This window comes from Triticum aestivum, chromosome 5D (assembly GCF_018294505.1).
Source record: "Triticum aestivum cultivar Chinese Spring chromosome 5D, IWGSC CS RefSeq v2.1, whole genome shotgun sequence".
In the NCBI taxonomy this organism is placed as follows: Eukaryota; Viridiplantae; Streptophyta; class Magnoliopsida; order Poales; family Poaceae; genus Triticum; species Triticum aestivum.
Genome location: NC_057808.1, coordinates 458,670,396 through 458,685,675, shown reverse-complemented (window position 1 = coordinate 458,685,675; position 15,280 = coordinate 458,670,396). Strand labels below are relative to the sequence as shown.

Sequence of the window (15,280 nt, the reverse complement as noted above, 5' to 3'; positions counted from 1 at the left end):
GTCCCGCGCCGCGCCGTCCCGCGCCGGACGCCAACCGCGAGGAGGGGCAAGATCCCCGCCGCCACCAACGCCGGCCGGCCAGTTATGCTACATGGGTGTCCTGCGGATTGAATTGATAAACTAGCAGGGGTAACTGCAAAATGTCCAGCGAGGACCGGACCGGCCAGCTGGCACCACTTGGCAGCCTCTGATTGGCTCAGGACTAAATTTGCACATTGTGTGCAAATTCTAGGACTACATAGTTTACTTTTACAAGTTCTAGGACGAAAGCATCACATACTAGACAAGTTGTAGGACCTCTGGTGCTTTTACCTCCACCAAAAAGATGTTCCCTTTGTGACCCGTCGCACTCTGTCACCTTGCCAGCACTGGCACCCGTGAGGGGACATTGTCGTTCTTGTCGCCGGTCACCTTGCCAGCACTGCCGGCATCGGGCTGCGAAGAAGTGCTGGTAGCTGGCGGAGATTGCGGGCCTGTCCTCTCCCGCGCAGCTGCGCCTGCCGGACGACAAGCTGCAGGCCATCCTGGATGAACTCGCCTGTCGAGTCCCTTGGTGCAGCTCTCGGCATCTGGCGTACTACTGCAGTTTACTTAGTTTTTATGATTACCTGCTATCTGAACCTTGTGACTACTGGTGTTTGGCACCGTATGGCCGCCTTGTGCAAACCTTGCGCAACCTGTACCCACCTGGCTGATTCTGTCTCCGCCAGGCCCTTTGATTTGCAGCTCAATTGTTTCCTTAGGTATCATATATATTAGTATCGTGCATATGATACTAGTGTATGATACTACATCCATAGTGTATAGTAACATAGATTAGTATCATAGGTGGTATCATTTATTGTCATGCATGACATATAGTAGCATAACATTTATTATGTTATGGTATCTACCTATGTTACTATAACTCTCTCTCTCTCTTCTTTAATTGACTACCATATAAGCATGTTTGTGAGTCCCAAGTGCATGATACTACTTATGTTACCCCACTATGGCCAGCATTATGAATGACAATTTCTTCCTCTTTAATTGGAATGTGAGAGACCTAAATGACAGGGCCAGACGCGATGTTGTACGCACGCTGCTTGACCCCTTCTTCTGCTCAATTATTTGTCTTGAGGAATCTAAATTGTCAAACTTCTCTGCTGTCAATAGGGTGGAAATAGTTGGGTCGTGGTTTGATGAGCATGCTGTGCTTAACGCAGATGGCATGCGAGGCGGCATCCTCCTCTCATGGCGGTCAGAGGTGTTCGTGGCCAGTAGGATCGATGTAAGAACTTTCTCTATCACGACGTGTTTTATGCCCAGCTGCGGAGGCGAGGCTTAGTCTATGACAACAGTCTACGGACCGCACGACGACGTGGGGAAGCCCGCCTTCCTAGCCGAACTTGCCAGCATCCACAACTCCATGTCCGGGCCATGGATTGTGATCAGGGATTTCAACTTAATCAAAGACACCGCAGACAAAAGCAATAATCGGGTTTGCCGCCGCTGGATGAACAACTTCCGCCACACCCTAAAACCGACCAAGTTTGCATGAGCTCCCATTGATTGGACGCCGTTACACATGGAGAGCAGGACTCGCCTACGCTCGTCCGCCTGGATCATGCTTTGTGCAATGTAGATTTGGAATTGTTGATTCCGGCAGCCAAACTACTCCCGCAAGCCACATCAATCTCACATCACTGCCCTCTGCTCCTAGTAAATAACTCAATAATCAAAACCAACTAGATCATAAAGGCGTGCTTTGCCGCGCCCGTCCCTTAATGGAAATATAGATGCAAGCTTTAAAATTGTTGAGAAATATGCCTTCACAAGCTTTCCCTGATTCAACCTTACTAAGCTAAAATGGTTTGAACCATATTTTAAAATAATCATCAGTGTCCGCTAATCAATACTGCAAGGGGAGAAGAGTCTTACTTATAAAACCCAAAAAAAAATCATGACCATGCTTCTATAGATCGAACAGAAGATTTCAAAATGTTGTGGAGGGGCATAGCTCACGTAGTGTAATTGTCCCTTAATTTCCATGCTTACTTCCCTTTTGTCACTCAGGAAATACCCACAACTGCAAGTTCTAGATTAATCTGCAATGTCTAGAATGAGAAATTAATCAAACAAGAGCATAACTGGCAAATGAAAATTGGCAATAGAAGGGAATATTTTCAACTACTACAATATCACACAAGGAATTATCAGGATGTAGGAGAATACCTTCAGACTTTGCCTACGATGCAGTCATTACACCTGGAGATGAGCAGTGCAGTGTGAGCCTAACCATTATGCACCAATATTGGCTGACGCAATAAGCAACGTGGAAGCCAGCAAGCAATAAACATCTGCCAGATCTTACCACACTGACTCAACACACATAATTTCTTACCAGCTGAGATACTTGCTAGGTTATAGAATTGAACATAGCAAATCTCTCTCTCTACTCAAGATCACATGCTTAACAGCATCATGATGAAAGGCAAATGGTATTCCAGTCCCCTAACTTCCGTATCAATTTATGGTAGAATTCATTGATTTATTTCCCAATTCTCCATCCTAACAGGAAAAATAAACATCATCCAAGCAAACCAATATAAGCATGGAACTCACAAAAGAAAAAAATAAATAACGTTTAACGAGGCAAGATTTCTTCTCAACAGACTGCAAAACAATGACTCAAACCAATCAGTATGTGATTCCACAGCAATCCAAGCAAAGTGTATGGAGAAATGTGTCTACGTATGAAGTTGAGATTACTGACGACGCATGTCAGCTTCAGTTATGGAATGGGAACGGATGCGCCGTACAGCTGCGAGGCATGGAGGCGGATGCAGTAGAAGGACAGCCGACGATGGACAACAATGACGGGGCGGGCGCCGCGCTGCCATGGAGGAGCGCTGCAAGACATGAAATTAAAAAACTGTAAAGAAAGGGCTCTGGAGGAAGAATACAGGAGGGTGAATAGCACCGACGTGGACTCAGTCGTGCTCGTGCAGTAGAAGCCTCCCGACGGCGACGGCGCATCGCGGAGGACGAAACGGCGGCGCCTCGCGTAGGAAGGAAATAGAGGAGCTGTTCGTTCGGGGGAATAGGGCTGGAACTTGGACGACCTGGCCTGGGCCTTGGACGGCCCGCTTAAGGAGAGAATCAGGAGCTCGTTTTGCAGAGCAGCAGCCCGCGAGGCGGTTCGTCGAACGTGTGGACACGTGGGATGACCGACCTGATCTGCATCGTATGTTTGAGTGATCCAACAGCTGAGAGATGCGAATCACTGTAGAGGCTCCTAGCTCGCCCCGTTATACTGTTTCTCAATAGGCGGTTTCGCTTCGAAGAAAAATCAATTCTAATGAACATCAACTTACTAAACTACACATGCATGCGGTGGCGGCCAGCTGCGCACCTGCGCTGATGGGTCCTGCGCGGTGGTGGCTGATGGGTACAACCGAATGCAACACCACACGCACGCCTGCAAGGACATCCCAGCTTTACCACCTGGTCGGAGTATTTAAAAAAACTACCATAATTGATGAAACCGTGCCTACAAACTACCGCTTTACGAATTTGTGTGAAAAACTATCATTTTCTCATTAATTTTTGACTAAAAACTACCATGTCTAAAAAGTGTCCGATTTGGCTCTTTTAAACGCGTTTCTGACTAGTTGGGCCCACGCATAAGCGGGCTAAAAATGCAATCAGGTCCCTAGTTTTTTTTCCAAAAAAGCAATACAGTCTTGTAGCAGCGGCAGCGAGAGGAGGAGGAGGATGGTGGTGAAGAGCGAATGCGGCGGCGAAGGGACTGGGGACGACCACCTGTCGGACCTCTACCTGCGGCTCCATGTCCTGGTCCTCCGTCTCCTTCTCCTCCTTGTCGCCGGCCTCCTCCTTCCGCGGCCGCTTGCTGCCGGCGGACGGGAACGGCTGCTGCAGCGAGTCCTCGTCGTTGTCGAGGCCCGGCGGCGGGTGGTCGTTGAGGAGCACGTCGGGGGCCTTGCTGTCGCCGCCAGTGACCCTCGGAAGGTTCGGGTCCTCCAGCTCGTCCTACAGGTCCTTCACCTGCGTCTGCAGCCCCCGGCCATGAATGGCGGCGGCGGCCATGGTGGAGGCGGCGGCTCGGAGGAGGGGGCCGCGGGCACAGCGGTGCGGCGGTGGGTGGACGCCGGCTGCGGGAGGCTAGTGCGGCGATGGATGTTCGCCGGGCCCCGGCCGTGGCTATGGCCTGCCAGCCATGGCCGCACAGGTCCCCTTCCATGGACTGGATTGCTTTTTTAAGAAAAACTAGGGACCCGATTGCTTTTTTAGCCCGCTTATGTGTGGGCCCAACTAGTCAGAAATGCGTTTAAAAGAGCCAAATAGGACACTTTTCAGACATGATAGTTTTTAGTTAAGGATTAATGAGAAAATGGTAGTTTTCCGCACAAATTCGTAAATGATAGTTTGTAGGCACGGTTCCACGAATTGTGGTAGTTTTTTGTTAAATACTCACCTGGTCGCCTCACACCACACTGCTTCGCACGGCAATGCAAAAAGAGGAACGAGTGACTTTTTATTGGCGACCCAGCCAAACATAAGCAATTAGTAGCTTGGACAATTCTTTTTTTTTAATGCATATAAAAACAACCTACTCCTGACTTCCCATTCACCAATCGACGAATGCGTGTGTTTTCGAAAAACAACCTACTCCGTTTCACTTTACTGCAGACTTTTACTATCCGGCAGCTAGCAGTGGGAGGAGGCGCGGCAGGTGAGGCGCACACGCGAATATCAACAGTGGTTAGCGATATCAATGGCTATCCCAATTGAACCAAGCTCAGACTGTAGGTGCACACGAGCTACCCACAGTGTCCACTTAAAAGCCCACTTAATTTGACTTCGTGGACACCCACGGTTGAAATGCCCACATATGTGGACTAAAAGCATCTTCAGCCGCCCCAAACAAGCCCCTCAAGCTTTTTTTTTCACTGACGTCAAAAAATCGGCCCAGTCGCGTCCTTAAAAGCCCATTTTTCGCCGGCTCGGGTCGAATTTGGCGCCGGCGGACCCAGGCCGAACCCGGCGCGCTGGGGGCGCTCGGGGACGCCGGGCGAATCATATTTGGCGCGAAATTGACTCAGCGCTTCTCGTCGCTTCGTCGTCTTCATCGCCTCGGTTCTCGCGGGGGAATCAATGCCAAAGTTGTCGCGCTACCGCGCCGGTCAGCCTCCATTGATGCCCTCACGGGCGACGCGGTGAAGGCGCGGCGACGCGCGTCCCGCCTCTCCCGCCACGCGTACACACGGCGGCCACGCGGTCGCCGCCTGCCCGCGGCTATAAAAGTCGACTCTCCCACGCCGGTGAGACGCACACTTCCCCCTCCACAGCCGACGCTCCCACCTCTCCTCTCTTCTCGCCGTTCCCTTCTCCTCCCATGGCCGAGCGCTACCCGGCGATGCTGCGGCGGCCAACGGCTTCGACCGCCGCCACCTTCACGAGGACGAGGCCCGCCTCTTCTACGAGGCCGAGTACCCGGCCCCGCCGGACATGCGGGTGCCCGGTTCATGGAGGTTGAGTGTCGGCAGGGTTCCCGTGCCACCGCCGCCCTCTGGGGCGGAACGGCGGGTGGAGATCGCCTGTATCCAATCGGCGGCGAGGGACGAGCCGAGGTACGCCTCCAACAGCACGTTGTGGGAGCCGTACTTCCGGCGTCGTCACACCGAGCAGCTCGAGGCCACTAATGGCACCGAGCCCCGCGGCCGCCACAACTCCAAAGGGCGCCGCTGATGGTGGGGCGTGCCCGGCCGCACGCTGGAGGCCGTCCTCGAGTACATCGAGGGCAGTAACACACCGCGGCTAGAGTACCTGTCGCCATGTTCACGGGGCTCATCTGAGCCCCGTCTCTGCCTTGAATTATCGGTTGTTGTGGTTAATCTATCATATCACTACTCTTATGTATTTGTCCAACAACCTTTGTGGTTAATCTATCATATCACTACTCTTATGTACGTGTATTCGATCTAGTTCAATTATTTATTTATTTATTTTTCTGCTTTGACATTAACGTCGATGCAGTAAAATTGCATAGGCTGCACGAAAACACCAAAAAAGATATCATGTCATACAACTAATAAGAGTATGTAAAGTTTCAAAATATGTATAATACCATTTTGTCATGCCCAGAGTGAAGTCTGACAGAACTCATATACAGACAAAAGAATCAACATATCCAGAATACAGCTTTCGACATGCATGCTTTCCTTGGTGAAATTCCAAAAAAACACTTCATGTGTCTTTGTTCTTCCAGGTCAGGCAGCAACCAATCACCAAAGGCTGGAAATACCAGTACATGGGTCTTTCCAGGTTCTTATATAGAACACAAAACAGGTATACATCAGGTGAGAAACAACCCTTCAATTTTTCCCAGGTGTAATTCCAACTACGACGTTGCTGACCTGTGTCAAGTGAACAGAGGTCGCTAAGCACTCTAAAATCCAATCAGCATTGTAAAATACGACACAGTTCAATGGATTGTTGAGACATAAATAAACGGGGGGCTTACCAGTTTACCCTTTTCGTCAACTGTCATAGGGTTCTCAACAACGACGGTTACATTCTGGGGTTGAGGTGTGGGCTGCAAGAAGATGAAAATATGAGATAAATCATTCTACTCTCCAGGAACAACTTGTTAAAATACAATACATGTCTGTGGACATACAACAGAAGCTGATGAGGCATTATATGCAGATTCATTTGATGTAGGCCTTGGACATGGCGCTGGTGACATGGTATTTATCTGAAATTCATAGCACAGATGGTTTGAAATCAGTAAATTTTGCTGCTAAACAATTACACTTGCATCACATGATGGTGTAGGGCAAGGGTTAACTTACTCCAGTATTTGTGATATAATCGCAGATGGCACATTTGACAGAAGGTGCTCCATGTGGATACATCAAAGTTGTCCGGCACCGACCACAGTTCACGTGGGCTATATTATTGACTGCATTATGAACAGAAGTGAAATAACTAACAAGAAAGGAGATCCATACATAATTGGAGCATAACATTTTGTATGGAGGCAGTATAACATATCCTAATAGGGAAAGCGCAAAGCACATTTTTAATTAACTAAACATTATGTTCTATTTAATTTCGGCATGCAATCTAGGCTGTACTAGAGAGTAACTAGACCAACAATGTAAACTCGACCTGGCTAGAACGCACACTTCTCCAGGTGAGGCCGCTATCATTCTAGACCATATCACGAGCCACTCAGGTCTTGAATCAGTATTTGCGAAATTAGTTATGGAAGACAATTGACCACATCTAAAGTTCCTTTGCGTTTTCTCGAAAAAAAAAGTTCCATGGATGACACATATTTGCCAACAGCAGATTAACAAAATTCCACATTCCTCTGACAAATTAACATGCCTATGTATCAAAAGCATAAATGTGGAAAGCTCATAAGAAGAAATAACAGAATATGAAGCAGAATTAGCATTACCTGGTCTGACAAGATTGACAGTACTGCAACATGAGCATCTCACAGTGTCTGCATTACGGGTGTACATCAGCAAAGTTCGGCAACCACCACATATAAGCTGAGCCATTTCCACTGCTGCAATAGAGTACGTGACTTGTGTAAGCATTTTTGTTACAAATTAAACTTCTATAAGTATGTTCATATTGCTTGAACAAAGTATAAACCATAAAACAGTAGCACCTTTGGAAATCTTGGAAAACATAGGACAGAAAACTACTAACGCTCCGTTTGGATGTTTGCATTGGAAGCCTTGGCATTGCATTGGGTTGAATACCAATATCACAGTATATTGGTACTGAGATTGAATGCCAATATTTCTGTTTGGATGGTTAAGTACTCGAACACAGACTTGATATTGAGGTTGAATGCCAAATGTTGTTTGGATCGTCAACGTGAGGCATTGAGTTGTATGAGACTTTGCCAGGAGATCGAGCAAAGAGGAGGCCGGACGATTGACAGAGGAGAGGAGAGAAGGTTGGAGCTCTACGAAGAGGGAAGGAGGTGGTCAGCAACACACCTGCGCCGGGCGACGGAGCTCAGGGTGGAGGCATGCCGGTCGCTGGAGCTCGGGGTGGAGGCAGGGCAGGAGGGTGGCGCCGACCGCTGGAGCTCGGGGTGGAGGCATGACGGTCGCCGGAGCTCGGGGTGGAGGCGGAGTGGGAGTGGTGCCGGCCGCTAGAGCTCAGGGTGGTGACGGGGAGGAAGGGTGGCGCCGGCCACCGGATCTTGTGGTGGAGGCACGTCGGCCGCCGGAGCTCGAGGTAGAGGCGGGCGGGATGGGCTACCTGCGCTTCCACCGTTCCTTAGGGCACGCGCGGGCGAGACGGGATGGGAGGGACGACGCTGGTTTGGTTTCGTTCGCAAACAGATACGCACGCTATCCCAATACCTAGCGATGTCGAGCACAGACGCTCTGAATCAGGCCAGGAGTTTTTGCGTTAGGGACGGGTTGCTTAATATCGAGCCCGAATGCCACAGCTGAATGCCAAGTTCAACCAAATGGTGGTATTCGGGATATTCGGCCCAGACAAATGCCAATACCCAATACCAGGCCTGAATGCAAACATCCAAACGATGCAAGAATTGACACTTTCAATGGAAAACAATCAATAAAATCATCACTGCACGAGATACATGTGGTAAAAAATATGACGGAAGGGCAAGGTATGGTGGGAAGCGAAAAGCAACGAAATATGTCTCACGCATAGAATACACAACTGGTGAGTGGTGACCTGTGAAGAAGATGAAGGCCTACTTCCCTGAAGCTTTTACTGATGCAACTAGTTGTTAATCCTTCGGAAGTCTGTGCCACTTGTATAGCATGGTAAGATTTTTATTGCCGCCTCAAGGGAAGAACATTTTAAGTGAGGATACTGAATGTTTTCTACTTATCACCATATAACAGAGACAGAAAAGGAAGATAGCCAACGGATCTCATGTGAGTATGGTTGCCTGGTTGGTGTAAAACGTAGCAAAGACATATTCATTTTTAATTGGGCCTCTTTGGAACTCAGGAACAGAAAATAATGCGAGACAATGAATGCCATCGAACTAATGAATCCCGTAGTATTTCAAGACATATGAATATTATAGATGGCGCATTTGAATGATTGACAGTAAAAAAACTGAAAAAGTTGTAGGCAATTTTTTAAGGAGGGGCAGTAGAGAAAGAGAGAATGCATTGGATTGGACTTCTCAAAGGAAAAATCATATCAGGTTTGAGCCCATATTGATTTTCGTAAGGGGCACGGAGATGCATTATGTAGGAATTCAACAACTCCATTCCTATTTTTTGAATGAAGCTTCTAAGAAAAAAACAAAGTATGATGATCCAAGATTCTTGTGAAAATCTGACAATCTAAACAGCACTTTGGTGCATTGGTAAGCAGGAGGTAGCAGAGGTTTGACTGTTGGGATACTCCCTCCGTTTCAATTTACTCCGCATACAAGTAAACTTTGACCAAGTTTATAGAAAAATATATCAACATCTACAATACCATTAGATTTACCACTGAATATATTTTCATATCATATATTTGTTATTGTAAATGTTCATATTTTCCCTATAAACTTGGTCAAATTATAAAGTTTGACTTAGGAAAAATCAAATATGCTAAGTAAATTGAATCGGAGGGAGCACAAGAATAACAAATGGAAGATTGTATTTAAGTGAAAAGGACCAAGAAACCACAATTTAGTCAGTGGATGGAAGGAGGTACAATTCTGGGTTCTTGCTACAAGCATATAGAGTTATCAAATATCAACAGAGCAGTTATAATCCGAACAGTACATAAAACTAACCACCAATCCAGTGCAAATAATTGCATGTACAGGTCCAAAAAAAATGTATCGTCTATTCAGCTGTGAATGTACAGGTTTGTGTTTTAAGAAAATAGTGTATATACAGACCCAACCCAAATAAACTTTAAACGATTTTGTTATTTCCTGTGAATTTACAATACTTCTCTATGCTTTTTGCAGAAAACCACTTGGCCTCTTGAGAACAAATGACAGGGTGCAACATAATATTTATCCATCACGCTGATATTATCGGCCATGGAGTAAGTATCCTACAAGCAGCAGATAGTGAAACTAGGCACACAGAAGCTTGAACTGAAGTAAACATAGAAAAGAATCTGACCATACTAAACATGCATGTGGGAAGAATGAAATTTAAACCCCCATGGTAACTCTTTGGCTAGCATGTACTCCTCACAAATGTTTCTACATAGTTTTTATAACATTTGTCATACAATGCAAAACTCCATCCTACTTCCAAAGCAACATTCCCAAAGTTGAACCTCGGGATGGTTATACACGTTGTGAGGCGATGCCAACACGAAAAGAGCAGAACAACTGAAAGGAAATCAGGCTGCACACAGTACCTGGCGCTGGGGGTGGCACGGCGGTGATGGCTCGGCACATGGCGCAGCACACGCTGGGCGCCCCTGACGGGTAGGCCAGCACCCTCCGGCAACGGTGGCACACGATCTGGCTCTGCATACCTGCAATCGAAGCAGATAAGAAAGGGGAGCAACGGCGTAAGGGGCAAGGCATTCGAGGTTGCGTCAATACGGTACCAGCAATCATCAACGAAATCTACCAAAACTAAATCTGATCGTCCGTCCGACCAATGACCCGACGAGGTCGAGGGAGCGAGATTGGGGAAAGCGCGACCGACCCTACTCTGCCCTGCGAGCGCACGCCAGCTGCTCCCGCGGATCTGAGCTCGCTCGAGATCTCGATCGTGAAGCAGCGGGTGGGTGGGGTGGGGTGGGGTGGGGAGGATGCTTACCGGCTCTGGACGAGACTGGCCGCCCGTCCCCGCCCTCCGGTGGCTCCGGGAAGAGGTCCGCCCGTGAAGGAGGGCTCCTAGGTCGTGGCGACGGGCGCGACAGCGATTCTCGCCGGCGGAGGCGGCAGGGAAGGGGGAGGAAGAGGATCGGAGGGAGAGAAGTTGATTCCGGATGGGATTTTGTCTGGGAGGAGACGCGGTGAAGGAAGGGGAGGAAGGAGAGTGGTAGCGTCGTCGTCGGATTCAGCTAGGCAGCCAAAGGGGAAAACCGCGGAATGCTTCCGATTATTCCCGCGGTGGCATTCTTATTTGTCGATTTTTCTTTAAACACTATACTCCCTCCGTCCGAAACAAATTTGAGAAACAAGATTGGGACAAAAAAATTCGGACGGAGGGAGTACATGAGACGCGCATAAATACACATATACACTCATCTCTATGAATACATGCACGTATGCCCTATCACTATGATAGCACATTCCAGAGACTGAGCCGGCACATCATTTTGAGATTGACGAAGTCGTCGTAGACGTCGACGACTTCGTAGTCGACGAAAACATTTCCTGCCACTCGAGGCTGGAATTAAATTCAGAAAAAATGCAAGCATTAGTGTCAAGTTTAGGACTTGAACCCTGATGGCTGGGATATCACTGTCCTTCTAACCATCCAACCACGATTTAGTTTGCATTGTTGCTTCTCTCTCGGTTCTCCCAAGAAGCCAGTGAAAGAAGGGCCTACTCCTGCATGTTGCGCTCTTTTCCTGTGTGTCACGCTAATTTTGTGTTGCCTCTGCTACGAGGCTAATTCTTTTTATAGAGAACTCTCTATCTATTTATCATATTTTCATGGCAGTACAAGAAACATGAGAACTAACAAAAAGTTGCATTCACTGCGACCTCCCATGAGGCTACCCGCAAAAAAAGACCTGCCATGAGGCTAGATCTAATAGTATTTCTATTTTTTCATGAAGATACGACAATACATCATCCGTTCTAAATTACCGGTCGTATTAAATCTTATGAAAACAATTGGCTTGCCACCAATTATCTTTTATTCATTTTTTATGTGACATAAAGGCCACGTCATTAGATATGTATTTTAGTGTACTTATTTTGTGGTTACGATTTCGTATCACAAAAAATACATCATAGTAGTGTAATTGTTGGTCAAAGGCTTGTTCTAACAAAATATAATATGCATGATGATTTGAAATTGCATGTCAACCCAGGTTACACTTTGCTATATTTGTTGATCTAATATCATCAATATTTTTGTTTCTCCCGCGTTCTTTCAAATTCTAGCGGTAATGTTCTGTGAGGTGAAATTAGAGCCGACTTAAGAGATGAGAACATTTAACGAAGTAGAAAATGCGCCCTTAGAAAGGCATGAAGAGATAGCCGACGGCGGGTGTCTTTAGAATTGTATTGTGAAACCCCACAAATTCGCTACCCATCAGATCCGTAACACATTCATCCATTAATTTTCAATTCCAATGAAGGTAAACAGCGAAGCAGATTGGAGTTGCCATAAAAGACGATGGTAGTAAATAAGTTGGGTGGTCAAGGTTGTGTGGTTTCGGTTTTATTACCATTGAAGAAGAGTATGTGCTCCATGAGGTGAATTTCACAGGATGGCGAACTAGCATGAGAATATAGTGTAGATGGTGCGGTCAGACTACAGAACAATACCTTTGATCACGTTAATAAATCAAGAGCGATGAGTCGATGACGAAGCACCGATCGACAAGGAGGATAAAAATGAAATGATGAAATTAAAATATGCTTTTGCTTGGTTATTTGATTAAGATACAATGATGCATGTATGCGTTTCTTACAAAATAATAAAGAAAAACGCTTGCGTTCAGCCGGCGGATCACACGTGAGTGATCCATCGCCTTCTTTGTATGACGTGTGTTCTTTGGGTGTCTCTTTCTACAATTTTTTCGCAACATCATGTTTGTTGCAAAATTGCCTTTCACAACAACACCCACGTTGCAAAAGAAATGAAGGCAAAAAAAAAAACACTTCAAAATATTTTCTGCAACCTCAACTGTGTTGCAAAAATTTCTTCCGCAGCACCCATGTTGCAAAATAGTAAAGAAAAAATGCAACATCACCTATGTTGCAAAAAGTTTCTGCAACATAAGCTTTTGCAGAAGATTCCGCAACACTATCCTGGTTGCAATGATGAAGATGATGTTGACGCTGGGTAACGCTAAAAGATCCGCCGTGGGGGGAAATCATTAGACCAAGCTAGCTCGCACAGCATACACCCTGCAAGTGCCAACGCAAGTGAAGGGATGCTGGATGCTGAGAAGAACATGTACACTTGAAGAGCTAGTCATCCCCCTCCCCTCGCGTCGCCCCTGCTAGGGCGACTCGGGGGCCCCAAACCCTAGCTCCGCCGCCTCCCCTTTCTTCTCCCCTCCTCCTCGCCGCCGCCTGAGGCCACCGCCGGGCAAGCCCGGGGTGTCGCCGAGGAAGGTGGCGGCGGGGCCCTGGCGCCCCTGCCTCTGCTGCGGGGGGCCGTGTTCCCTAGGGCGGCGGCCCTGGTCGGAGAGGCGTCACCGGCCCGGCGGCAGGCGGTGGCGCGGGCGTGGACCGACGATCCTGGCCGTGTGGATGGCGGGTGCCCCGGTGGACGGGAGCCCTGGTGGCTCGCGGTGGCGCCAGATCTGGCCGCCCCTGCCCTCCTGTTTCGAGAGCTCCGCCCCGGCCAGATCTGCCCGGCTTCTTTGCGGGCCGCCGGATCTTGCGTCGTGGGGGTGGTGGAGGCGAGGATTCACAGACCGGGAGAAATTCCAGGCCGGCCTCGTCGGTCTTGGCGGCGGCGACGCTCGTGGCGCCGTTCCCCTCCCTGGAGGCGCCGTTCAGGTCAGATCCGTCGCCCCCCATCCCTCTAGTCTCCCGGGTGAAAACCTCAACTCTGTTGGGCGGCGGCGGCGCCCTCGGCGTCGCGTCCTTCCTGAAGGCGCCGTTTTTGGGAGCTAGGTGGGCAGTGGGCTCCTCGGCGATGTGGTGGGTGTGCAGCGGCGGTAGTAGCTGGTCTTCTTTGTCGGCGGCGAGTTCGTCAGCGGCTCAACGCCTACAGGGACACTATGCTACTGCTCCTCCGTCCGTTCCGTTCCGGCAGCTCTTCCTCATCCGTGTCCAGTCCGTGGGTGTTGGGTGGTGCTCTGCTCCTTGAGATCATTTCGTGGCTAGTCGGGTGAGCTAGGCTCCTTTCCAAATGCAGCCTGCCGGTGTCTTTCCTCCCAGGTTCTAGGGTGAACTGCTACACTGTCAACGATTCGGCGCCTTCGAGCCAGGCGAGGAGACAGGGGTCTTCTTTGACAGTGGAGCTGGGAGGACATGGCAATCCGGGGCCGCTGGTGATTTGGCGACGGCGTGCCCTTCCTCGCCGTCCGTAATGCTGCTCCTGTGCTGACATTCTCCTTCTCCCTGGTGATTTGTATGCGATTGAGGACCTACACATACCCGAGCTGCGTGTCTCCTTGTTCGATCCTTTAGCTGGGTGTGTGTGAGGCTTGTGTGCTGTTGTCCAGCGCCTCTGTATCTTGTCGTTTTTTTTCGCTTTCTTGTGTTGGTTTCGAGTTTGTAATCCTGGCCGGTTGTTGGCTTTGTTAATTCAAAGCCGGGCTCTTTTGAAGCCTTCGTTCTAAAAAAAAAGATCCGCCGTGTAGCGCTGCTCAATAAAAGTGGACCTTAATCTTACGGCAGGAATGCAATTTATGTATTAAGATGTAGTATTTCAATATTTCTCCTTTTCCTTGTCCTATTCTGCCGGATCAAGATGCAGTTTTGTTGCTATTTTTTTGTGGTATGTCTTGGAAAGTTTGATACTCCCTCTGTTCAATATGTCCCTATATTTTGGATTATATTATAATTTTAAATTTAATTTATAAAAATAATAATTAAAAATACCCCATTAGTAGGGAGGCTGGTGTGTCTTGGCGCATGTATCTCTCCTCTCACTGTAACTCCTGATGTAACTTGCCCATTGGGCCTTTTGAGTAATCTACTATATCTAAATAGCTAGCCCTCACTAACTATTTCTCTCAACACGCAAGTATGACACATCATCACACAACATGCATAAGAAAAAGGCCCACCTCCACTATCATATATCTCTCAACATGCAAGCATGCCACTTCATCATGAAACATGCATGGAAAAAAGACTCATCTCAACATGCAAGCATACATGAGAATCTTCATTCTATTAAGTTATTTATATTTAATAAACATTTTACAACTGTATAGTAATCAAATATAATAAATTATATGTATTTTCAGTTTTAGCTTTTTATATTATTACTTCAAATATTCATGCTTCATACAACAAATTACACTGAAATATGTTGCAAAATATTCCCGCAACAACGTGCGGAGTATCATCTAGTATATTCAGGTGGGGACCCTCTCCGCCCCGGTGATTGTTCAAAAACAATACTTTCAAATATGAGTTTCATTGGTG

The 15,280-nt window shown here is 47.7% G+C and overlaps 1 protein-coding gene across 2 annotated transcripts; it reads right to left on the bottom strand.

Moving 5' to 3' along the window:
* Nucleotides 1-6,105: 6,105 nt before the first annotated feature.
* Nucleotides 6,106-11,108, bottom strand: LOC123122737 (protein LOL3). Of its 2 annotated transcripts, none has more exons than XM_044543069.1 (7): nt 10,806-11,108; nt 10,396-10,515; nt 7,472-7,582; nt 6,858-6,967; nt 6,683-6,760; nt 6,527-6,598; nt 6,106-6,419 (listed from the first exon to the last, which is right to left on the bottom strand). In XM_044543069.1, the coding sequence occupies exons 2-7, from the start codon at nt 10,511-10,513 to the stop codon at nt 6,378-6,380; spliced, it is 531 nt and encodes a 176-aa protein (XP_044399004.1). In that variant the 5' UTR covers nt 10,514-10,515; nt 10,806-11,108; the 3' UTR covers nt 6,106-6,377. The 2 variants fall into 2 exon arrangements, with proteins under 2 accessions (XP_044399004.1, XP_044399003.1); XM_044543068.1 differs by having other exon boundaries at nt 7,472-7,585; nt 10,806-11,107.
* Nucleotides 11,109-15,280: the final 4,172 nt, after the last annotated feature.

What these genes read in the sequence shown, in the direction of transcription:
- LOC123122737 (XM_044543068.1), bottom strand. Translation starts at nt 10,513, where the DNA reads ATGCAGAGCCAGATCGTGTGCCACCGTTGCCGGAGGGTGCTGGCCTAC. An exon ending in ATTATATCACAAATACTGGA is followed by an intron (nt 6,761 to 6,857) that starts GTAAGTTAACCC and finishes TATGAATTTCAG; the next exon opens with ATAAATACCATGTCACCAGC. An exon ending in TTGACGAAAAGGGTAAACTG is followed by an intron (nt 6,420 to 6,526) that starts GTAAGCCCCCCG and finishes CACTTGACACAG; the next exon opens with GTCAGCAACGTCGTAGTTGG.